This window comes from Peromyscus leucopus, chromosome 3, assembly GCF_004664715.2.
Source record: "Peromyscus leucopus breed LL Stock chromosome 3, UCI_PerLeu_2.1, whole genome shotgun sequence".
In the NCBI taxonomy this organism is placed as follows: domain Eukaryota; kingdom Metazoa; phylum Chordata; class Mammalia; order Rodentia; family Cricetidae; genus Peromyscus; species Peromyscus leucopus.
In genome coordinates, this window is record NC_051065.1 from 35159282 (window position 1) to 35186510 (window position 27229).

The 27229-nt window shown below is 37.2% G+C and overlaps 1 protein-coding gene across 1 annotated transcript in view; it reads left to right on the plus strand.

The window, feature by feature from the left end:
- The window catches only part of Gnat3 (G protein subunit alpha transducin 3), a 45962-nt gene extending 32838 nt beyond the window's left edge, over nt 1-13124 (plus strand). Inside the window, exons 6-8 of the mRNA XM_028891334.2 lie at nt 8441-8570; nt 8788-8941; nt 12457-13124. Of these exons, the coding sequence (XP_028747167.1) occupies nt 8441-8570; nt 8788-8941; nt 12457-12647 (475 nt within the window). The 3' untranslated portion in view covers nt 12648-13124. The remainder of the gene's footprint in view (nt 1-8440; nt 8571-8787; nt 8942-12456) is intronic.
- Nucleotides 13125-27229: the final 14105 nt, after the last annotated feature.

Consider the following 27229-nt stretch of genomic DNA (forward strand, 5'->3'; position numbering starts at 1 on the left):
TGTATTCACATAGCACAAATCATCCTAAGACTATTTAAAACTAAAGAGTTAATTTACATATTAAAATAGAGAACTCTAGAATTTTAAATAGGAATATCAAAATGAAAAGCTCTGTCTGCCAAAGTACTGTATCATTTCCATGCATCATCTAATTTAATGGAAATTAGCCTACAATTCTTATCAAGCCAGAGTACCTACTGTCAAGCTGATAGAAGAACTTATCTTAAGAGTTCTTATCAAACTGGAGTTCCAACTACCAAGCTCACCAAGGATGTTTACAGATTTTTCAAGTTGCTAAGTCATTGGAAATTAGAATGCAAATCTAAGCCCTTATGTTGTGGAGTAATTCTCCAGAATTAAGTGATTTAGAAATAAATCAAAACCGAGTTATCAGTTGTAGAAAAGTCATTTTCTCCTTAAATGTTCCACAATTAAATTATAGAATTGAAAGCATGGTGCATAGGAGCCAGAAAGGCTTGAAACTATTTCAACATAGAACTTAAAATTTGTAAATTTGACATAATTGCTTTCAAGAATGTTGAGCAGATCTGTGATTTGAAAAAAAAAAAGACAGTTTTCTTAAAATATGAAGTTGAATTTTATTCACTGTGTTCATTTCCAAGAGTATGAGTCACCAGGATTAGCTATGAGGCTGCTTGTCTAGCCAGGAGCTGCATCCCAGTTTAGATTTGTTATTCTGTATTAAAACTCAGAGAACATTAACCCACATATGCTGCATATTTGTTACATATGTGGTTGTGGTTAATATTACCAGAATAATATATGATCTAATTTGATTATTTGTTTGCTTTGCAGAGCTGAGCATAAAACCTAGGAATGTCAACATTCTAGGCAGGTTTCTCTAACTGATGAGCTGTGCACCTAACCCTTGATTTTGAGACAGTGTCTTGATACATAGCGTTGAATTCATTATGTAGCCTATGTTAGTTTCAAACTTGCCACCTTTCTGCATCCTCCTCCTAAGTTCTCAGATTGTGTGTACATACCAACAAACATAGCCTAGAATTTATTTAATGAATCTATGATTATAAATTATATGACTGAAATATTTTTCAATTTTTCTCTTATTGAAAATAGTTTTTCATACAATGTGTGATAAATGTGATAAATGGCATTTGTAATTATGGTAGTTTTCAGAATTGGTATACTTATGCTTCTAAATATTTTTTACTATATTTTAATGTCAAGAGTAATTAAGATCCAACCCTCTCTCCCTGCATCAAGGCTGTACAAGGTGTCCCATCATAGGTAGTAGGCTCCAATTAGCCAGCTCATGCACCAGGGATGGATCCTGATCCTACTGCTGGGAAAGAGGAAGGAGGGGGGACTTAAGCAGATCAAACTACACAACTACCATGCTTATGCAGAGGGCCTAGTCCAGTCCCAGGGAGGCTCCACAGCTGTTTGTCTAAAGCTCATGAGTTCCCACTAGTTTGGTTTGGTTGTCTCTGTAAGTTTCCCATCACGATCTTGATGCCCCTTGCTCATAGAATCCTTTTTCTCTCTTTTCCACTGGAGAGGCTTGGACTTGCCTCTACTGAATGTACCAGGCTCTGTGAACTCCTCATGGGATACCTTGCCTTGTTCAAGGATGGGATGGGGAGAGAGGCGGGAGAAGGGAGGAGAAGGAAATCTGTTATTGGTATATAAAATGAATTTTTAAAAATCCTTAATTAAAAGAAGTAATTAAGGGATTTAGACATACATTCATGCCTTTAATGTCTGTTCACAGCTACCCTTCTCCATTTTTAAAACTTGGCTAGGGAAAGATGTATGAGGTAATTTGACTGTGAGTGTATAATAATGGCACATGCTCAGCAACTCAAGTTCTCATATGTACCCATAGTAAGATATTAAACCAATTCTGACTAAGTCAGCATCTTGTACAAATATAATTTAACAGAATAGTTCAAAATAAAGTCCTATTCAGATTAGCATTTTTTTTAACATGGCCAGAGATTCAAAAAGGTTAGAAATGGTGCTTGTTCAAAGATCCCCATGCCTTTAGGAGGAGCCGTGACATGTATCACAAATGAGCTGCAGAAGCTTGGCTGATAATTAGCTCTCCTAGTTTACATAATGATTTTTCAGTAATTGAAATAGTCAAATTATTCATACTAACCTATTATAACATAAAGCATAAGTACCTTTATGTGGTCAAATATTTAGTCAGCTACTTGACATAAACCCATAAAATTCAACAGCCTTCCAAACTGTTCAGTCAGCTGTTTAACCCAGTCATATATCTCTGGTGGCTTGCCCTCTGCTAATATCATGCACAATTTATCACAAATTCAATATTTGGTTATCATTTAAAATCCTGGCTTGTTAATTTTTATTTATATACTAGTCAATAATTTAAAATCTTTCTTTTAACATTAAGAATCCTAATTTTACCATCAGATATTTGAAAAATTTATAAGACCCTCCTAAAAAATTAAACAAATACTCCCCTCCCCAATATCCAAAATTAGGACTGCAAGTTCCATACAACACTCTTAAAGCTCTCATTCAGGGGACTAAGGATATTCATGCATGAACATTCCTCTCATTAACTTGCCGGTTTGATCTGATCAGATTAAACCACCCAGGTAGTGAATATTGATGGTTTTCTTATTTTAATTTTTTCCAAAGAATTATCACAATGTTTTTGGTTGTTTATATATATATATATATATATATATATATATATATATATATATATAGTCAAATATATAAGTAAAATTCCCTGTTGCTAGTCTTCAGCTTATTTGAAGATATTACATTAACTTATATTTCTTTAAAATAGACCTCAATTTAAATTTTTATAAGAAGCTAAAATTAAATATATAAAGCTGGGTGGCATTGAAACAGACCTTTAATCCTAGCACTCAGGAGGCAGAGCCAAACAGATCTCTGTGAGTTCAAGGCTATCTTGGTCTACAGAGCAAGATCCAGGACAGGCACCAAAACTACACAGAGAAACCCTGTCTTGAAACAAACAAAATAAAAAAATTAAATATATATGAGAAATAAATCATTATAATAATTGTGAAACAAAGCTAATGTGATGTCCAGGAGAATCAACATAAAAACAACTCTCTGGACCTTGATCTAATTTGCTAATGAACATTTCGGTTCAATAACAGCAGATGGCTTAGATAAACGTGCAGAGCACTCTGGCCCCAAGCTTCTGTGTTTTTCTGTACAGAAAACAGTGCTGTGACTCACGTGAGTCATAAATGGGAAGATCATAAACATTCACTCGAAGATGGACTTTCAGAACACTGTGTCACTAGGGACAAAGACTACATAATCATTGTCCTCTCTTTCTTGAAAGCAAGCTGAGCTTGTTAAACATGTTCACGGGAAGCTGATTAATGCTGAGAGAACAGAGTTGAGGGCATGTTCTTTAAATTCCACATCTTACTGACGTGAGTTTGGTTAAAAAATAATAATTTTTTAAAAATCTTAGCTCAACTCTTCAAAGGCTCAATTTTAGTGGGCAGAATATTATTTTTTCTTCAGATACAAAGAGGTATTATCATAGCAAAGACAACTATAGGTACCACTTTATTTCTCAGGGAGAACACACAATTCAAATACAATGTTTATACAATGATAAGGTAATCTCACTACTGTTATGTGTCTCCACTGTTTTTATTTACCTGAAAAGAACTCCCTCTCATACCTGCTGTGGATTACCAGTCTACTGCAAGGTTGTCAGATCCCCAGAGAAGGGAAGGACTTACTTAGCCAGTGGGGTGAAAGGTTTGCTTTCATTTTGAAAATAACCAGCCGGGCGGTGGTGGCGCACGCCTTTAATCCCAGCACTCGGGAGGCAGAGCCAGGCGGATCTCTGTGAGTTCGAGGCCAGCCTGGGCTACCAAGTGAGCTCCAGGAAAGGCGCAAAGCTACACAAGAGAAACCCTGTCTCGAAAAACCAAAAAAAAAAAAAAAAAAAAAAAAAAAAAAAAAGAAAGAAAATAACCACAGACTCTTCATATGACTCAAGTTGGAGTACAGCCACTTGACATCACTGTGCTTATGAACGTGAAGAAAAGTATACACAGGAAATAAGTATGCGAGTGTGTTCAGTGCTTTTGTCCTCGTTCTGGTGAATTTATGAACTCCACAAAATTCCTTTTAGAACTCTCATATCTTTATCATCCTTATTATCATTTTACTTAGTAGTAGAACCTGTGCCAAACATAAAATAAAGCTAATTCTCAAGAAATCTTAACATTATCTCTAAGGTAAAATACTAGGTCACCTGCAATAGCTCCAAGCAGTTCTTAAAAACTGAAGTTGATGAGAAAGTCTTTCTCAGAATTTGAAGATTAGAAGATAATTTGGATAATTTGATTTAAAATGTGATGGGAGTTAAAAAAGTAAGTGCAATTCAGAATAAATGGCAATTGACTGCAGATCACAAAAGCTGATTAAAAGAGACAAAATCAAGTGCTCCAGCAAATCCAAGTCCTGCTAGTGGACAGAATTTAACATCCTTGAGTTCCATGCCATTCCTCGTGTGAAAAGGAAACAATGTATGCTTCTTGAAAACTAAGTCATCCATTCATGAGATTCCATTTTTTCTGGGCCTGTGGTCACTTAGTTAGTTTTCCATTAAGCAGTCATTGGAGAGAGGATTAGAATCCAAGAAGAAGCTAGAACTAAAGCTGTACTTATCTCTTTCAATCTATGAATGTGACTCAAGTGACAGTTGCATTGGAAAAGACTGCCGTGAACACCAGCTTAGCGATGTGCTTTCTAGAGCCAGTGGAAGACCCACACTTAATGCACCTTGCTCAGCCACAGAATCACATTCCTTTGACATCATCCAAGGATCCAGAATAGGCAAACAAATAAGCAAGTGGAGAGTACCTAAAACACCTGGAATCCATAAGGTCTAAACTATTTCTGTTGAAATTTGGGGAAATATCTCAGAGGAAACTTTATTTTTGCCCATTGATCTGTCTATCTGCTGAAAACACTGCTGTGTGATCTGAAGAGAGCAAACTAGATACTATCCCAGCACTCCCTCCCCCATCAGAGACTACTTGGTAGCTAACTCTAGGTGCTAGGACTAGTTAGGAACAGCTGGTATAGTAAATCGGTTTATATATAAGGGGAAAATGTCATACAAATTAGTTCTTTTATTGCCTAGCATAGTGCCTAAAACACATGGACTCAGCAAACATTCAATGATTAAAAACCTTGAATAAGTTAATTGAACACATCTGAAAAATAAAATAAAAAAAAAAAGAAAACCAGCTGTACATTTCTTAAAGGTTCCTCCTTCCAGGGCTTAGAGTCAATGATTCTTTCACATGCCCAAGAGTGTAGCATAGTTGGAGTTTGGTTTGGGACTTATGGGGAATTCCTTTTCTTTGCTCCAAAGATGATAGCTATGTTATTAGTGTTCTTATCTTGTAACTTGTATTTCCCAGTCTGGAGTTAAATCTTAGACTTTTTGGAGTTTCCCCTCTTATCAGTGGGTATACTTAGCTTCATTTATGTGGGAAATATGAAGTAAAAAGTAATTTTTTGTTTTTCTTTTAGCCAACCTCTTACTATGTGGACTGTGTGGTTTTGAATTTGTTCTGATTCTTGTTCTTCTGCCTCCAGAGTACTGGGATTACAGACTTGATTTCATTACCACACCCAAAACATTGTACTTTGATTATTTTTATGAAAACATTTGAATTATATTTATTAGGCTAAGTATCATCACCCTAAAAGCCTGTATATTCTGGATGGTTTCAATAATTATCATCTCTGTCTCAAATATGATGATATCCCTGTAACTTATAACTTAGTTTCTACCTTATCGAATATGTCTTCAGCCCTCAGTTTAAAGCAGCCTTAGTACTGTAATAAACAAACAAACAATGCCAATCTTCCATACAAATTCCTTAAGATCTTGAACCTCCACCCCTGCTCCCAGGGACCACAATATAAAACCTAAGCTTCCCATGCTCTTCCTACTAGCCAGCACAAGCAGCTTATTGGGAGTCCTTCAGTTCATTGTTCTTGCTGTTTCCTCTGTTGCTTTTACCCAGAAATGTTTCCCCAGACACCTGTAAAACTTAGCTCCTCATTTTCAAAGATCTTTAGACATTTTTGTAATTACTGATTGCTGCATTTCCAGGTGCAACCCTTCCCTACTTTCTATACTCCACCAACAACAGATTGGAAGCTCTGGAGGCTAAGTCTTTGGTGTCTGGTATTAGAAACATTAAATAAACTTTGCCTAAGGGGTTGGAGATTTAGCTCAGTGGTAGAGCACTTGCCTAGCAAGTGCAAGGCCCTGGGTTCTGTCCTCAGCTCTGAAAGGAAAAAAGAAAAGAAAACTTTGGCTAAATGGACAACGAATAAGTGAGGAAACGGTAGTTATTGAGTCATGTAGCTCAACTTTTTCTTCTTGATTCTAAAAGCTTAAGTCACTTTCTGCAGATATGCTCCATTATCTCACACCTAGATACTTGTAAAATGTAAATGTGCTTTTCATGACCTTGTCCACTTATTTTGTCAACGTGGTCTTGTAGCTGGAGGGCTTCTCTCCAGGTTCCCCAAGCCCCGCAGTCCCACAATCCACTTATAAAATAATCACTCAGACGCTTATATCACTTATAAACTGTATGGCATGGGCTTCTCCTAACTGTTCTTTTATCTTAAATTAACATTTTTATAAATCTATAGCTTGCACGTGGCTGTGCTTACCGCGTCTCTACATGCTCTTCTCTCGCGTGGCTGCAGTCTCTCTCTCCAGCCTTCGCTTCCAGAATTCTCCTCTCTCCTTGTCCACCTACCTCCTGCCTGGTCATTGGCCATCAGTGTTTTATTTACATAGAGTGATATCCACAGCATGGTCTCTGTTCAATTATTTCGCAAAATTTATTGTATGTGTACCCATGCCAGGCAAGGTGCTGGGCGATGTAAAGGAAACAGTTGCTTACATAGAGCCCCTGCCTTTCAGCTGCTGTTCTCTTAAACAGTAGGTGTTAAACAAACAAACCATATTTTTTATTATTTGGCATAAATCCCATAAAGTAACACTGATGCCACACAAAGTAAGTGGAAATGAAGAGAGAGAACTTAAGGAAATTCTCAGAAAGCCTCCTCTGTGGATGAGATTGGTAGAAAAACATGAAATTTGAGAGAGAAGTAGTAATAAAATAGGGGAGCCCAGTATGGTGTCACATGCCTGAGATCCCACAACCTGGAGAGTGAAGGCCGGCAGGAAGGAAGGACAGTCTCAACTACGCAGTGAGTGCGTGACTACCCTGGACTACAGGAGACTCCTTGTCAAGAATAATTAACTAATTGAAAGAGAAAGAAAACTGCATGTCCCAGGAAAAGGGGAGAGCCTGTGAAAGAGTCCTGAGCCATCAGAAAAACATATCTGTATTATTTAAACCAAGGGAGCACCATGGTTTTACTGTGTTGAGAGGATCATGACACGAAACAGCCTTGCAAGGTCAATGAGGACGAGAACAGTCACAACAGCTTGTGAGGCATCACAAGTTTGTTTCTTGTTCTAAGGGACATAGAATCCATGAAAAAGTTGCAAGCAAGAACGTGAATTTGTCATGTTCATTCAACAGTCAGGACGTTTAAAGGAAGGTGTGAGTGCTGGGAGAGTCTGGAGGCTGGAGGAGCAGCTGGAGGGCAATGAGCTGGGGCACTTCCACACTAGTCCTGAGAGAAGTGTTGGTGACTTGATGAGAGCAGAGCTGTAAAGAAGGAGGTGCAAAAGAGATTGTATTTTAGACGGGCAGTAACTGAGAAACAGGAAAGAGTTAAGTGCTAGCTACTCACCCGTTTTCTCTGTTCATGACAATTTCTTGTAATTTAATAAAGTAGAACTGAGTCCACATGTTCAAACACCTCCTGTGAGTGATTTCCATGATCCTTCAGAATGACTTAAACCCCACCCTGTACTGACATACTTTTTGAATATTTGAATAATTAATTACATAATATTATGATCATTTGCATGTATATCTCTGTGCCAACCAGCAAGATCTTTGAAAATAGTGATCATACCTTTTCATCTTCATATAAGCTGATTTAAATCAGTGTTAGCACAGAATACAAGCTAATGGTTAGAATAAAAAAGAAATGTAAGAAGACAGCAGAAAGAATCCTAGTATCAGAATGACACACCCAATTCTCTAGTCTACTTGTTCTTAAAAATATGTATAAGCTTTTTTCAAAATGTTCTAAGACTCATTTGAAACTGCTTTAAAATTTCCAGATGCTCAAGTTAGTGTGAGAATGATTACACTCATGACATTTCCCTTTTTTCTGTAGTCCTTTACCAGCCTAAATTATGCAACAGAAATCAAAGAACCATTTTAAATATGTTGAAATATTCAGTCAATGTCAAAAATTCAACAAAATTTGGACATTAATTATTCATTTTATTTTTTTAAAGAATGTTTGATGTAGGTGGACAGAGATCAGAGAGAAAGAAATGGATCCATTGCTTTGAAGGAGTGACGTGCATTATATTTTGTGCTGCACTAAGTGCCTATGACATGGTGCTTGTAGAAGATGAAGAGGTGGTAAGTCTGAGGCCACAGTGGAGGAGGAGGAGGAGGAGGAGGAGGAGGAGAGCACCCAAGGCACCCCAACCGGTGCTGTCCAGTGGTAGTGCTGCAGTAGTCCCCAGCCCAATGTCCTCACAAACCTTACAAACGTGGGTGTCATCTAGGCCCTTGTGATGTCCAGGCCCAAACTCTGAGGTAATGATGTCACACATTCTCTTTCTTTACATCACAGAACAGAATGCATGAAAGTCTACACCTGTTCAACAGCATCTGTAATCACAAGTATTTCGCGACCACCTCCATTGTTCTGTTTCTCAACAAGAAAGATCTCTTCCAGGAAAAAGTGACCAGGGTGCACCTCAGCATCTGCTTCCCAGAGTACACTGGTAACCTTGTTTCCCTCCATTCTAGATAACAAACTGATGTAAGACCAATGTTCCTGTGTGTCACACCCTCCCCACGGTGTGTGTGTGTGTGTGTGTGTGTGTGTGTGTGTGTGTGTGTCTATGTGTGTGTATGTGTGTGTGTGTGTGTCTGTGTGTGTGTCTATGTGTGTGTATGTGTGTGTGTGTCTGTGTGTGTATGTGTATGTGTGTGTGTATGTGTGTGTGTGTTTGGTGTACATGAAAACTGGGTGCATGCCTGTGTAATCTCAAGACTGATATCTAATATCTTCAATCACTCTTCACCTTTAAATGATTAATTCTCACCATATATATGTGTGAGCTTAATAATGAGTTTATGTGTACTTCCTGTGTCTACATAATGGAGGCTGGGACAGGGCTCTGGATACCTTGAAACTGGAAATTACCAAGAATAGTGAGTCACCATGCGAGTTTTGTGAACCAAATCCAGGTCCTTTATGAGAGTAGTAAGTGCTTTTAATCTCTGAGCAATATCCCCAGTCCCCCACCCCTTATTTTTTTGAGACATGCTCACTCACAGAACTTGTAATTCATCTATGCAAATAAACTGGCTGACCAATAGCCTTCATGAATCCACTTGTCCCTACCCTCTTCCTCACTCCAAGCTTGGGGTTGCAGAAACATAGTGCTACACCCTGATTTATGCATGGGTTTTGGGGATCCAAACTCAGGCCCTCGTGCTTGTGTGGCATTTACCAATGATGCCATCTCCCCAGCCTTCCTATTTGGATCTTAACACGACTGTGATTCCCACTGGGAACAGAGGGGAGCTTTGCTTTACTGTGTAAATTAGAGCAAACCCCAATGGAAGGAACTGGAAACTGTTGACAGGAGAGAGGAGCTACTCTGCATGCACATCCAAGCATGCTGCAAGCTGCATTACCTTCAGTTTAACAACGTCACTGTAGCGCCACCCTAGCCAGAGCTTGCAGTGTCACATTGGAACTTGGTGGCTCTTCAGTGTCTACAGTGTGGCCAATGAGCAGCAGGAATGAATTTGAGAAGACTGGTACGTCTCTTTCTCTGGTCTCTTGAGGTTCCCACTTTTGATGGCTGATCCCATCAGTCGGTAACTGCCAAGGTCGTGCCACACCAAAGAGTTGATTTATCTTTAGAGACCTAATTTTTAAGTACTTAGATGTACTCTTGTTGATAAAATTATCTAAGATGGAAAAGGTCATAATTTAAACATAAATTGACACGGCAGTCTGTCAAAGTAGATAACTATGCTAGTTAATTTTTACTTAGTGTGTGTCATTCTAGAATCACAAACATCATTTATAATGTCTGCACATCTATCACATAATAAATTTAATCATAAATGTATATTTAATGGTATATATTCAATATAGACATAGCTAAAGGATATATAATTAATAGTTTCTTAGGTCAGATTTTATTCACAGAGAAATAAATACTTTGAGAGAGCAGAAATTGTATGTACTTCCTCAGTTTCCTCTGCCTTGGCATCCTGTTAGTTACATCTTACATTGATGTAGTACACTTGTTGTGATTGACAGAATGATGTTGACACATAATTAACTGAAATCCACAGTGTACTTAGGATTTGCTCTCTGCGTCTGATAGTTCTATGTGTTTTGCTAAATGTGTGTCATGTTAATTAGTTTTCTGTTAAGATAACAAATACCCAAGATAGATCAGCTCACAAAGTAAAAAGCAGTTTTTTAAATCTCATAGTTTGTGAAGTTCCAATCTATGGTCAGCTGGCCCTGTTACTTATTTTTAAGTCTGTGGCAAGGCAGTGTGGCATAATAGGGCTGTTAGCTCCCTGTCAAGAGGAAGCAAGAGAGAAAGAGATAGGCACCCCACAGTCCCTTTGAAGGCACATCCTCAGTAGCCAAAAAGACCTCCCATGAGGCCCCGCCTCTTAAGAATTTCTACTTCCTACAATGGTACCATGTTAGGGACCAAGCCTGTAACAAATGGGCCTTCGGGGGACATTCAGATAGAAACTAGAGAATTGGTATAATATCATATGAATTAGTTCTGTTGTCCTACAGTCACCTAGGTTTTGCCTATATATACCCTCACCCTCTCTCCAAACTCCAGTAAGTACAGATGTTTCAAATATTATTATAGTTTCTTATTTTCCAGAATCTCAAACTGGTGGGATTATACAGTGTCCAGCCTTCCCCAGTAACTGGAACATTTTGCATCCCCACTGGCAATGATTACAATTTCTGTGATTTTGTATTCCTGTCAATATTTACTTTCCAACTTTTTAATTTTCATTTTATTTATTTAATGTTATTGTATTTTTTGTTTCTTTATTTGTTCATTTATTCACTAGAACTGGGTGTTGAACTCCTGGCCTATGCATGCTAGGCAATAATTTGTCCCAAGCCACCTTCCAAGCATAGTTGTGTTATATTGTTTGAAGACTTTATTTTCACCCAGAATTTTGCTTCTCACAACAATAAAGTACAAAAGCAAACATTTCATCCCATTAGAAAGTCTTTAGGGTACCTTTGGCCATGTCCTCAGCATGTATATTCTGGTGTGGAGCCAATCAGTTGATATGGTTGTCAGCTTTACTAATTAATATCTCCCCTTCTCCATCTGACCTGGGTGTTATTCTACCAAAGTTTCTCATGGATGGAGGAGCCAAGAGGCACTCTCTACGGTCTTCCACAGCTCAGCTCAGCTCCTCTGTTTGCCCTGCAGCCAAGACAATGAGCTTCCTTACCACTTTTTCTATTTGATTTGTATACTGCCTCTACAAAATCTCATTCATTTGCATCTGACCAGATCTTCCAAAGTTCAATCTATTTCCCAACTCCATCCAGAAGGACTAGCAGAAGGGATGTTTCAGACCATGATCAGTTGTACTTTTTGGCTTTCCTTCATCCTTTTTCTCCTCTCTCTTCTCAACTCTCTCTTAAGGCCTCGCTCAATACTACCTGTTTCTGCAACCTAATTTGCCATAGTCTCACTTATTTTCTCTTTTAGCTTGTATTAAAGCATATGCATAACCACAGGAACACAGTATGTGAGAGAAAGAGTGTGTGCGTATGTGTGTGTGTGTGTGTGTGTGATTTGTATCACTCATCTTGTTATATCAGATTTTAAATTTTTTAAAACTTCAATTATAATTTTCTAAAACTTCAATTATAAACATCATTTCTCCCCCTCCTCTCTCTTGCCCCTCCCATATCTGATGACCATTTTCCTGCCTCACAGATTCACAGCCTGGTCTTCTTTAATTTTTTTATATATGCATCTAAATGAATCAACATATAACTCTCAGAAATCCCAGCAGAGCTGACATCCCTAAAATCTGACCTCTGACACCTTGACTTTGTGGTCCAGAGGTGGTGTACATTAAGATTCCACACCTCAGACAGCATCATGCAATGCACAGTTGCTTAATCCTAAAACTTGCTGGTGCTATTTATAGCTCTATGATTTCTATGATGTGATTAATGTTTATGTCTTTCATTTCTTTGTACTTTAAGGACCAAATACATTTGAAGATGCAGGAAACTACATCAAAAACCAGTTTCTAGATCTGAATTTAAAAAAAGAAGATAAAGAAATCTACTCTCACATGACCTGTGCTACTGATACCCAAAACGTCAAATTCGTGTTCGATGCAGTGACAGACATAATAATAAAAGAGAATCTCAAAGACTGTGGGCTCTTCTGAGCAACCTCTTTTCTTCCATTTGTGGTGGTTGTAGTCTGTTCAAGACATCAAAGGTGCTGTGCGACTAGCTCCAGTAGATACTAACTTATTTAGAAATGTAACTAGCATTATAAAACAAAAGTTTCACACAAAAAAATGTTACTGTATTATCACCTGTATCTGGCTAAGGTTTTATTTCCTTGGGGCATGGAAGGTAAAATTTCTTGTGTTTTCTATCTAGAATGTGATGTATCTTGGTAACTATCACAATATGCATTCATGTTGCTAAACTTTCTTGGAGATGGGCTACAAGCGGCCAATTTTTAATAATAAAATAAATTACAGAATGTGCTAGAACATCTTCCCTAGCTAGATTTTGAAAAGCATTCAATGCCATGTCTGTACTACAGGAACTGCACAAAACTGATACAGTGCATAAAACTTGGCCATCTGACCTTCATTTAGGCTGCCACAAGGCATACATGGTTCATGCTTTTGTTGATGGAAAATTGTAAATGTAAAATAAATATGTAAAATATTTCTAAGTGGCATGGCGTCTTATTAAAAGTGATAACCTGAGCTTTGTGGTGATAATTCCAGACTTTAAGAGAAAATGATTTATTTAATAGAATGTTTTCTATTTTGTAGATTTGAAAATAATAGCAAACAGGAGAATTTTAAATGAAATTAAATTTATTTTAATTTGAAATTAAAATATTGAAATTCTCTATTGGAACTGAGTGGTCTGTTCTAACTCTTTATATTATTGGTGCTTTACAAATTGGAGTGTCTTACTTACACAAAGATAAAGTTGTCAGTGCTTTCATCTTAAATCACTTTTTGATGTCATTCATCCTTCTGCATTTGTGAAAATGGATATATAAAACAGACTTTTAGAACAGTGAAATTTATAATGATTCATAAGAGATTAAATTGGATTTCTTTTACAAGAAAAGAGTGATGCAAAGAAAAAAACATTGGCCAATCTGCAGCTCAGGTAGCCCTTGACATCTCTGACTCTCAAAAGTGCTACTTCACTGCCACAAGACAAATTTCCAGTCTAAACATGAAGAACCATCCAAAGTCAGGAAACAATTTTTACTGGGTTGTCTGTGCCTTATCTCTCCCCATTAAAAGCCACAAAAGAGGTAAAAAAAATTACTTAAAATATAATCAGTTTTAATGTTACATTATTTGCAGGCTATAAATTATTGCAGAGTATAAGATTTCAAGAAAAAGGGAGCATGAAGAATTATTTAGTTCTGATATCTGATAGAGTTTTCTGGATGAGGATCAGTAACTACATGACTACCAGCCAACATTTTGATGGAGATGGCATTTTATGGCAATGCCATTAGGTTCTGAATTTAGAAAGCAAATGCTTTAACTACATCTGCTGCTTTTTTCTCCTACTCTAATCTATTTTCCTATTAGTATATGGAGAAAAATGTATTATTTGAAATATTAAGGTTATTACTATTTTGGTTTCACTTTGACTTAACTGCAGTTTTCACTTTCTAATGAAGAATCAAAATGGTTGAATTTGTCTTTATAAAATACATAATTGTTTTTTGAACTCATGTATCCCAGGATAGTCTTGAATTCACCATACAGCCCTCTCTTGCCTGCTCCTCTGACTCCATCTCTGCTATTGGTGTTATTACAAGCATGCATCATCATTCCCAGCAAGCTTGAGCTCTAGAAAAGAGAGAGGCAGACAAAGTAATTACTGATTGACTACTGATTCTTCCTTGCAATTTCATGATTGAACATAAAAAATCTTACACAATATAAAAATGGTACTATATATAAACTTTAATTAAGGGGCAGGATTTTTAGTAGGGAGAAAAACAAATGTTCAGGTTTTTATTATTGTAATCTTTAAAATCAAATATATTTTTATAGATACCACCATTTGAGGTTAACAAAAGTGATGACATGAAACTATGGGAAGAGTGACTAATGCCTGAGAAATTCCCATAAAGAACAGTGACGCTAAATTGGCTGAAGTTATAACACTGCTTGAATGTACATTCAGTGTCCTGATTGGACAGTCAGTAATCTTAAAACATCTCAAAGAAGCATCCTTAGACTTTGCTCTACTGTCACGTACTCAAACACATAAGGGACAGTCAAGCTGAAATGAATGACATACAGACACGTATACTCACGATTGTAATAATGCCTCCTTCCTCTATTATCTGAGTCTTTCCTCCTAGCATAGGAATGCTCCCCATCTTTCTTGCATTAGTCATTTGTGCCTATGTTTGCCTGATGCAGACACACTGAACTATGAGAAATCTGATATGGACTTATCTCAGAGAGCACTGTCAGTCACTGTGGCGCTTCTCCAGAGCATGAACTGGTCAGCAGATGAGACTTTGCACACAAGTACTCAGACTAGAGTAATAAGGGGATTGATAAATAGGCAATGATACCTTCATATCAAAATATTGTGAGAGATGATCACTATGAGACAAGATGCTTCCTGGAAAGGGAATTCCAAATTCTGTAGAATGGAAAATATTTATTCTAAATGTCAGCTACCCTATTGATGAGCAAAGTGTATAAACAAATTACAGTCTTCATACATCTCATAAATGGGCAACCACAATTGTTAGACCCTGAACCTGATCTAGTACAAATGTTCTTTCCTGGTCCATCACTCCATTTAAGCACAAAATATATCTTGAAACAGTGGCTGAGAATTACTCCAACTTGACTTCAGCTAGCAATATAAACACAAGAAAAATAAAACTTTTTTTTGTGTGTAGCTTTATCACTTCAGAATTAGAGAGACATGGGCGAAAATGTGTGAGTGAGGGATATAAAATATTTGTAATATTTGTAAAAATTATGACAGAAGTTATGAGCCCTGTCACTTAGAAGAATTCTACAGTGAATTATTCACTAAAAAAGCCCTTTCTACTGATGCCTTTTCTGAAGACCTTCTTTACAGGCGATTCTGCAGCCACATGGGGGCACACTTACATTATATTTCCAAACCAAATGTTGCAGCTGTAGTTTGAATTACCAATAATTACAATGATGAAATATATATCAGGAGCATATAAAGAATCTTACTTCATACTGTCCTTCCAGCCCAATAGTATGTGCTGGTCTCCTGATGATCACAGCAAATAATGTAAGTCATACGTGACTAACCATTTAAGCATCTCCAACTGAAGAATTATGCAGTTGCATATTCCTTGCATGGTCTTATTATACATTTAGTTGCTTTTAATTGTTTAAAATTGAGAGGTGATTAATGTTTAAACCTCTCCTTATTCTATACTATGTTTCAAATACTGGTTAGTTCACAATGTTGAGTATAGGAAAAATAATCTGATGTTTCACAACTACCGTGCTTTGAGTTGTAACCTACTGGCTGCTCATTAATGCATGTCTTTTCATAAAACATAAATTACAGAAAATGTCCTTCTTTAAATATGGCAAATATGGCAGACATTCTATTACTCTGTTTATTACAATGCTTTGTTTTCAGCCATCACTACATCATCAGAGGCAAACACTCCCTGTGACACTTTTTTTTCCCCTGACACTGCTGGGCTGACACATTTCACATTTGTAATGGCACAAATTTTCCTTCCAGCCACATTTGTCACACCAGTTTAGTAATAAAAGAATCATATAAAAGAATAAAAGGCCCCAACTTACATCATGGGGACAGTAATGGCCCTCTAATTACTATGAACCTTTCAAATGAGGAATAATGTATGAGACTCATAGCCAAAACCATTACTTTATTTGAAAGACATATTTTCTAAAGTGGTCAATTTGTTGTAAAAGCAAGCACACATATGTGACTGAAAATTGTCATTTTTTTTGCTTCAATGTATAATACTATGTTTTCTCTTCTGAGCAAGAAAAAATTCAAATATTAAAGATTGTCTATTATGGCCAATGGAAAATATTTAAATTCTAACCCATTAAAAGTCTCAGACTGGAGAAAATACCTAGCTGGCTGCACATATGCTCACCGTAACGTTTGCACCCTGTCCAGAGGAGAAGATTATGCTTGATACAATTCTATTTACAAAATTAATCATTTGTGTATTGGGTGAGTGAGAGCATTCCAAAATAAAGGCACTTGGCCCGAAGCCTGACAACTTGAGTTTGAACCTCCTAAACCAACATGGGATAAAGAAAGAGCTCATTCTAAAGGTTGTGTTCTGATGTTCACATGTGCACAGTGACTCACATGTCCCCACAAACACAAACAATTAAATAGGAAAAATTTTAAAACCAGAATATTTTATTCCACTTAAATATATAGATGTGTATATGTTTACACAAGGAATATAAGATAATTCACCAGCAAAGAAACAATTGTGTTCCTTACAGAGTTAAGCAAAGAGCAAGTCTGTCAATCCAGAGTCCACAGATGGGCAGGCTATCCCTTATCATCTCTTTTCATATATAATAGTATGTACGGCCCTGACACTTTCAGCAACGGCATAACATTTCCACAATTCAAAATAAAAGTGGATACTTTCATCATCAAAATATCCATAAATCATTTACATTCCACAACAGTAGATATAAACAAAAAGTACTGTTCTGAAAAATACTGCTCTCTGTAGGTACAGAAAGTTCTGTGATGGGGTTTAGGACACAGCTCCTCACTGTGTGGTGCCTCAATACCTCAGACCACAGCATGAGTAAAAACGTTTCTGAACTTCTCCCACCTTGTCCTCTGGAGGAGGACGTAGGAGATTCTCGGTTCTTTCTCTAAAGACCAGACTTTGCTTCTCCCCATGGCAAAGGATGAAGGGACAGACATGTGAAGAGGAGTTGGAACAAAGAGGCTTTGCTAAGTCCCACAAACCCCTTTGTTCAATCATGAACCTATTTTGAATATTCATACTGTTGTATTTTAAAAAACAGCAGGAAGGTGTCACACCATACAAGACCCACGTGGCAGATTTATTGAGGGGAGGGGAGAGAAGCAGAAGAGAGGGGGTCAGAGACTGGTACGTGCAAAGGAGAGTGAAGGAAGAGAAAGAAAGAAACAGAAGAGCACAAGACATGCCTTTAAAAAAAATGCACACAGGAGTTACTATTAGTGGCTGCAGCTGAGGAACTATCCTATCCGGACCCTAAGGACACACATTCCATTAGGCAGGGATGCCTAAATGCTAACATTCTGCACTTCTATAAGATTTCATTAGACTCGGGGAAACAAACAAGAAATCACCCATACGGTATTTCATTAAGAATCTCTGGAAATAAATTTTCCTGAAGGATGAATTCTCTACAAAAAAATTAGAGAAGTCTTAGCCAACTGTAATAGTTTGATTGTTTAAAGGGTAGTTCTAGTACAAATTGAATAATTTTTATTTATTTCAAATAATCATTTTTTTTTTAAATTTGTGATTTTATTTATTGACATATTAACCATCTGGTTTTCTGGACTCCAAGGTGAGTACCATTCATAATGAAACTCTATATTTCTTGATTTCTTATTGAAGTGGGCTTCCTGTTTTCAACTATGAAAACAATTATGTATAAGTTTAGCTATATAGAAAATAATATGGTTCCTTATAACCTTTTCAGATGTCTTTCCTCTTATTTTACTTTCTAGTCTCCTTTTTTTCTGTATTTATCTCTCCTCTTCCTAATTAAAGTGCTCCCTTCCCACTTTCCCCTTTAAATCATTTGTATTTTGCTATTCCCCTCTATTTGGACACACCTCCACTCCCATGGCTCCCTTTTGCTTTTCTTGGTTCTGAAGTTACTCTAGATTATACTCATATCTGAAGATTTAGGAACTACAGATGAGAGATAGATTGAAATGTGTATCTTTCTGGTCTGGGTTACCTTACTCAATATGATCCATTCCAGTTCCACCCATTTACTTCCAAATTTCCTTTTTCTTTACAGTTCAATAGTGTTCCAGAGTGTAGATACACCAAGTTTTTATTGTCCATTCTTCAGTTGAAGAATATTCAGTTTGTTTCCATTTCCTAGTTATTGTGACTAGAGTAGCAGTGAACATAGATGAAAAAGTATCTGTAGAGTAGGATGTCGAGTCCTTTGACCAAAGGCCAAGTAGTGTGGTGGTATAGCAGGGTATATGGCAGACTTCTTTTCTTTTTCTTTCTTTTTTTTTTGTGAGGATTTTTAATACAGATGTCCAGAGTGGATGAACCAGTTTGCAATCCCACCAATACTGAATGAGGGTTTCCTTTTCTCCTCCACAACCTTGCAAGCATTTGTTGTCAGTTGTTTTGTTGATCCTTGTGATTCTGACTGGGGTAAGATGAAATCTCAAAGTTGTTGTGGAATATTCGTGTAGATTGTAAAGATGTGTCTCTGCCTAAGGTGCCTCTGATTGGTTTAATAAAGAGCTGAATGGCCAATAGCTAATCAGGAGAGGATAGGAGGCATTTCTGGGGAGAGAGGAAGAGGATCAAGGCACACAGATTTTGCCAGCAGACTCAGAACAAGTCAGATGTGCTATACTGAGATGAGGTAAAAGCCATGTGGCAGAACTTAAGTTGATTACGTTATAAGAGCTAGTTGGAAAAAAGTCGAAAGGCCAAGCTTTTGTAATTAATAATAAGTCTCTATGTCATTATTTGGGGGCTGGTGATCCAAAGATAGTCTGAAAAGAAAGCTTGTTACACAAAGTTACTTTGATTTGCAACACCAGAGAAGCTACACCTGTAAAGTCCCAATGACAGAGCTGCCTGAACAGGACCTGAACAACAACAACAAGAACAGGTGTGGGAGTGTGTAAGGGGAAAGCTCACAGGGACTCAACCCTCTACAATGAGCTACAAGAGGAAAATTGGTCTTCTATGTGGAAGAGCCCCAATCCCCCATTGGTTATCCAATACCATATTGTCAACCCACAGATAAATGCACACAAATAGCATTAAACAGACTGACTAGACAGGTTGTATTTCTCCCCCCCCTCTCCTCTCTCACTTTCTCCATATGTATATATATACATTATATATATATATATATATATATATATATTATATATATACACAATAGAGTGCTATTGTACTTTTACCAAAGTCTTTTTGAATGGGTTTATGTGTATGTGGGTGTGATGACAATTAAGAGAAGAGGCCATAGATTTGGAAAGAGAAATGAGGCATAATGAGAGCAGGAAAAATTGTCTTCCTTGTTCTCTGTCATTCTATGCTCCTTGATCAGTTGTGGGTCTTTGTGTTAATCACTATCTACTTCAAACTGAATCTTCTCTGATGAGGGTTGTGGCATGCAGTTACCTATGGGTACAGTGATGTCCATTGATAATAATGCCAAGTGGTGTGGTGGTATAGGATTTGGTTTAATACTGTATCCATGTACACATTAAAAAAAGTATGGACAGTACAAATTGGACTTAGTTACAAAAAATGGACACAAAGTTTTGTGGGTATTTAAGGGGGTGATTCTAGGAGTTGGGGAAGGAGTCAATATGATCAATGATAATTGTGTATAATGCCCAAAGAACTAACAAAAATAAATAGAATTTCTGGTAGCTGTGATAAGGCTGACATCAAGCTTCAGGACTACTTGTACTCAGACCACATGAGCTTGATCTCCAACACCTGTACAGACCTAAACTACCCATTCTTCAAATTATCACCAGCTTTGAAGTTAATAACAGAGTATGGCGATATATTGTGTACACTACAAAACTTGCCTGAAAGATCAGAGAAGCAGAACAGCCAGCCACTAGTTCTTACCTCTAGAAAATCCTCGGCTTAAAGAGAGAGTTCCTGTTTCCTCACACCTTATATACCTCTCTATGTCCTACCATATTACTTCCTGGGATTAAAGGTGTGTGTGCTTCCCAAGCAAAGGCATGAGATTCCAAGTGCTGGGATTAAAGGTGTGTGCCACCACTGCGTGATTTCTATGTCTAATCTAGTGGCTGGTTCTGTCCTCTGATCCTCAGTAAGTTTATTAGGCTACACAATGTGTCACCACAAAAGGGTAGCATGTAAATGGCCATGATTTGTAACATTTTAGAAGATTACAAACTATGTTCCAGAAAAAAGTATGGGAAAGTATGTTCAGTGCAAAACTAGCAGAATAGCCTGGATAAGGCTCAGGCAGGTTAATTGGCCTTCCTCTTTTTTTTTCTATTGCTAGGACCTAACCAGGCTTAGAGCATGCAAAGCCAGTATCCTACATGGAGCTGCAGCCCCAGCCTCAATGGTGCTTTAATATTGACAGATTTAAGTAAAAAATAAGCCAACTCCAATCATAGTCTACTTAATAAAATGTATTAGATTTTTCTTTTAAAATATTAAAATAATTTAAAATATCTCCATAGAAGATTTTGCTCACTGTGATATATAAGAATATTTAGTGTTTAAGTTAAAGTTCAAATGAAAATCAATACTTTTGAAGCATTTTAGTGATCATTTTTAATACCAAAATTCTGAATAAATATTTATGCCTTCCTAGTAAGGGCATAGAAAAATAAGGTAATATTTTATGCACTTATTTTTATGCTTTGATATCTGAAGATTATGATAATTTATATTAATCATTAAAATATATGCATATAGGTATCTTTATTATGTGTATGTATGCTCATATGTAATAAAACATCTCAAAAGTTTTACTTTCTTCTGTCACTATTCTTGAAATTTATAATCTCAACAGGCCTAACAACATAATACTGAAGGGTTTTGCTTTCTCCCTACAAGTAGCAAGTTAAATCATTGAATATGACCAAGGACAAGGAACTATCTCTTTCTTCATGAAATATCTAAGCCACCCAAAGCAAACATGATTAAAGAAGTCTTGTGTGTTGTGTTCTTTAAACTAGTGAGGCCTACAGTTATCTTAGTCCTGTTTTGTTTGTTGTGTTGTCTTTTGTTTTTTTGAGACAAGGTTTCTCTGTGTAGCCTTGGCTGTCCTGGAACTCATACTGTTGTAGACCAGACCAGCCTTGTGTAAACCCACTTGCCTCTGCCTTCTGAGTGCTGAGATTAAAGGTGTGTGTTACCACCACCAGACTTCTTAGTCCTTCTTAAACTGACAAACTCCAATTAAATTAATTATGAGTTATACTTCATTGTTTACTATTTCCAGGACTTTATAAATGAACATATACATTAGGATTATTCTAAGACAGATTGAATGATTTCTACCATTCATTCATTCAGTCTGTGCTGGCTTGATTTTACTTTTCTTGAAAGAATATAAATAGCAACATTTTCCGTTTTAAAAGCCATTTGAAATACATATTTTACCCAAGCATAATGGCCAGACTAAATTACAACCAGTGCAAACTCTATTAAACTCTCACAGAGCAAGAACAGTGAAAGTAGACAACTTGACTTGCTGATAATCATATAACTGTCTACAGGGTGCAACTGGGATAGTGACCTGCTAAATGCAGCATTTTTAGTCCAGAAGTTTCTTTTATTTTCTTTTTGGCCTAGGGTTTTATTCCAGAAGTCTACCTTCAAACTCAGCCTAAGCAGAGGTTCAGCAAATACCTGTATTTCCTTTATGACCAATGACAGCAAAACTCCCCACTGAACTCCCTGCATTTTACAAGTGCTCTAAGCAGAGGATGCTAGAATATTTAATATCCACATGCTATTTTTGACATCAATTTCAGAGCTGTAACATGTTGTAGCTGTCAAAAAGCAAGGGAGGTGAGGTTGAGCAAGAAATGTGCCTTAACAGAGCACTTGTGTTGATATAGAGTTGTATGAGTAAAATACGAGAAGTCATACCATCTAGAACTCAATAAACATTATTTATTTATGACCATCTGGCTATATGTGAGATTTCTTATTTAAAGTGGGTATTTTCAGACTAGAAAAGTGATTTGTTCCTTTCAAATATGGTGTTAAGCTATAATGGACAGTTAAGCAGATTGATTGCCTTAATTAGCTGACTACAGAAGTTTGGCAGTGAGGTCTTTAATTCTGTTGTATCCACATCTTTGACACGAGGACAACATTAATAATATAGTTTAGGGTACAGCAATAAGTGGGGTGACATGGTGAAATATTGAGAGGAGTGTCTACATCTATGAGACGAACAGTTACCAAGGAAAATGGCATAAAACTTGGTTGGCATGCTCTTGTACTGCTGTATGTTAGAAGTTTAGACCATTCCAGCATCATGGCCCAGGACCTCAGCACAAGGAAGAGGCAAAGAAAGTGGAGAAAAATTATTCCTGGCTCTGGAAACCTAGCCAACTACTTAGAGCTAGAGAAGTCATGGATCTTGAGGGAGAACCTACACCTGCCACTTCACTAAACAAGCGTAACTCCTGACCACACAATCAAGATGTGTCCTTCTGCCAACAGATAGTGCAGTCTTTGCCACTCATCAAGAAAATTGTCTCTGCAACAGATGGGACCATTATAAGGACCACAACCAATTAGAGTCAAAATTGTGAAGCTCAGTTCAACTGATATCCCTAATACATCTCCTCACTTAAGGTTCAGGAATCATTACAGAAGAGGTTGCAAAACCCTGTCAGGTGGAGTTTGCTGTGAGATTTTGACTGCCAGAAATGTTAGGAGTTTGAAGTCTCACCAGTATGGTTTCCTAAACATATCCTGAACAAGGCTGACAACAGTAGACATGGTAATATAGATGGGGTGAAGCTCATGAGGCCTCAACCTTACACAAAACCTACAGACAACCAAGGAACGCTGAGAGTGGAAAAAACAGTCTTCCCTGGTGACAAACACAACTGGCTATCCAAGACCAAATGGCCTGCCCTGGAAACCTGCATGCAAGTAATACTACATGGCTTGAAAGGATTATATTAATGTATTTAGGAATATATATATACACACACACATATATATGTATACACACACACACATACACACACAAATGTAAAAACAATTAAAGAAAGGGAGTCCATTAATTTGAAAGAGAGCAAAGTGGGCAGGATGTGATACAAATGAGGGTTTGGAGAAAGAAAAGGGAAATGAGAAATTATAATCTCAAAAATTAATATATTAATATTATATTAATATATTTTATATATAATGTATGTTCATATATAATATGTATAGTATTGTATGTATTAATATATAATATAAATATCTTAAAGAGAGAAGGGTCTTAGCAAGCTTAAACCTCTGTGCAGATCTGGCACTTTGAAAAGAGTTATAGAAGACATGGTGAGGGAAGGGGGAGAAGAGGTAGTGTAGGGGAGGAGGGATGCAGAGAGGGAGCGAAGAAGATGGGAGGAGGGGAGCAGGAGGTAATGTGGGAGAAGGGAAGAGAGGGGAGGGGACGGAATGGGGGGGGAGGCACAGCAAAGAAGGAGGTCCGTTCTGAGGACTCTTCGGCCTTCTGCCCTGTGAGGAATGCAGATAGTCCTTTATGAGCCAGGATGAGCGCTCAGCTGTAATAAACCTTTCAGAGCCTTGCCCTTGGAGTTCCAGCCTCACAAATGGTAAGATATAAACACTGTTTTTACCATCCACCCAGCACATGATAGTCTATTATATTAGTCTGAATGATCTAAGACGGGAAATCAATTTCAATAAACATGTTATTGGCATACAAGAGTTAATACAATTAAATCAGTTTCTTTAATGCTGGGAGTCTTTGAGGAGGAAAGACAGTAGTTTCATCAGAACTTATAATTATTCGGCTAGTATTTTGAAAAGCACGCTTTAGGGAAATTGGATGGATACATTGACCACAATTATATCATTGAGTGGATTTTGTCATAGCTTTATATTTGGGGTGCAGGAGCTGCAAATATTTTTCCTATTTTTGATTTTCAGTTCTGTTTGGCATAAAGTGATGATTTCCTAAGTCAAATTTCAGTGAAGCAAATGCACTATCTGTACTATTTTAGAGACCGCATGCATGGGAAGCACACACAGGCAGTGGGAGGCAGCTTTGATGACTGACAAGGTCCAGTTCCCTGCAGAGGTAGCACTATTAGGCCTGACAGGGTCACTGTGTACAGTGGTTTGTGACTGTAACCAACACTGAACTGAGCATAGTTACTATAGGAAAAAAATTGAGAAGCAATTTTCTTAAAACAAATAAAACCTATGACTAAGGAGAGTCCCTTGGTATTCCCCAGGGAAGCAGTGTTCATCCTGACTCTACATGGTAAATTAAGCATGAATAAAGATGGCACCTTGAGTTCTAAAACAGAAGATGGCTGAGTTTAAGTCACAAAATTATAATGTTTAAACACAAATTTTGCTTTAGCAGAAATCTTACTTGTTCCAAAATTGAACCATTAGAATTCTATTAGTCTGATTTATTAGCATTTTAAAATACTGAGTAAAAGGCAAATTTCTTTCTTTACCTAGGAAAAGATTTTTCCCTTTGTATAAAATCAATGTGAGGTTATTCATTTGAGCAGAATTCGTCCTTGACACTATAATCTTTCACTAAAATGGTGTTGCAATAATCGTAACGTGGTTTCTAGATCTAGCTATTTTCCAGGCAATTAACTCACACCATTGAACCTAGAAAAATGTTAGCATATAGGCTGGCATTTCCCAAAGGATAATGCTGTAAAATGTATAAGACTCAATTGCAACATGTTGGATAAGGATAAATCACATATTATTGGATATAGGCAAACTAACAGCATTCAACCTTAACTAATGTATTTTTCTACTTGAAGAACTAAGTGACAAATTCCTTATTATGTAGGAGGAAAATGTGTTTCTGCCATTAGCAAACATGAGTCAGATGAAATTCAAAGTGTACTTAAGAATACAGAAAACTCATAGCGATAGTGAATACACAGCCTGGACTATACTTCTCCTGTGATCAGATTGGTGACTATCCCCGTTGTCATCCAAGAGTCTTCACTTGGCAACTGATGGAAACAGATGCAGAGACCACAGCCAAACATTAGGCTAAGCTCAGAGAGTACTGCTGAAGAGAGGGAGAAAGGATCATAGGAGCCAGAGGGGTCAGGACATCACAAGAAAGCCCACAGTTACAACTGACCTGACTTATAGGAACTCACAGAGTCTGGACCAACAAGCAGGGAGTCTGCATGGGACTGACCTAAGCCCTCTACATATATGTGACAGTTGTTTAGCTTGCTCTATTTGTGGGACTCCTAACAATGGGAGCAGGGCTTTCCTTAATACTTTGGCTAGCTCTTGGGAAGCTATTCCTCATCCTGGATTGCCTTGCCCAATTTAGATACATGGGGAAGTGCTTAGTCTTACTGAAACCTGATATGCCATGCTTTATTGATACTCATGGCCTGCCCCTTCCTGAACAGAAACAGAGAAGGAGTAGATTGAGGGGGTGGGGGATGGGAGAGGGAATGGAAGGAGTAGAGGGACAAGAAATTGAAGTTGGGATGTAAAACAAATAAATTAAAGAAAAGAAAAAACAAGAATCAATAAAAACAAGACAAGGTTTGTGAACTATTGGAGATAAAACTGATTTGTATTTCAGGCTGTATTACTACAGATACATACATAGAGAAAGGGAGAAATATTGGAAAAAGACAGAAGGTATTTTTTCTTAAAGCATGTATAAAAAATGTTATTCCCTTTATATTCACTCCATTACAAATCTAACCCTATTATGTCATTAAGCTGATGCTGGTCAAATTTGCCTTTCCTTCTTTTTTTTTTTTTTTTTCTTTTTTTTAAAGAGAAAGCCGAGAGGTCAGAGCTCAGAGCTAAAATCTCACCCTTCCTCCTGCGGTATTCCTAGCTTCCCAAAAGAGACTATTTCCCTGGGTCTAAGTCATTTCATAGTCATTCTGCCTTCTCATTGGTTGTAAACCCAAACACGTGACTGCCTTGTCACTGTCTGTATGTACAGCCCCCCAGGTCTTAAAGGCATATGTCTCCAATGCTGGCTATATCCCTGAACACACAGAGATCTATGGGATTAAAGGCGTGTACCACCACCGCCACACTCTGTCTATGGCTCTAATAACTCTGACCCGAGGGCAACTTTATTTATTAACATACAATTAAAATCACATTTCAGTACAATTAGAATACCACCACATTTCCCCTTTTCTATTTTAATAAAAAGAAAAAAAAAGCAAAAGGTTATAACTAACATAAGAAAAACTATATATAAAAGTACAATAACTATATACAATATATACAAGTAATAAATACCTAAACAGGTATTTGACAAATCAGAGAAAATAATTCCATTATCTATCCTATTTTGGTAAATCTAAGATGTATCTAACGCACTTTCTATCCTAATTAATTTTCAACTATAATTGACTAATCTTCAACTCCCTCAGAGACCCAAGAAGGAAATAATATTAGCTAACAAAAATAAAAACAGGAAGTGCATGCAAGCAACTTCCAAAAAATTTGTGAGTTGACAGAAACAGCCAGCTGCCTGGACAGTCACCTGAGGTTTCCGCAGTGTTGGGGCATCATCTTCAGCCTATAAGCTTAGCATATCTGACAGACTCATTTGTGAAGTAGGATGTACACAAGGTCAACAGTTCAACCTCACATTGGGTGAGAGCAGTTCATGTACCAGAAACACCTGAATTCCACTAGTGTCCTGTCATGATTCAGGATTTTAAATTCTGGAAATTGTTGACAGTTTTTGAATTTAGCTGTCCATTCTTCTTGGATGTGTATATATGGCTT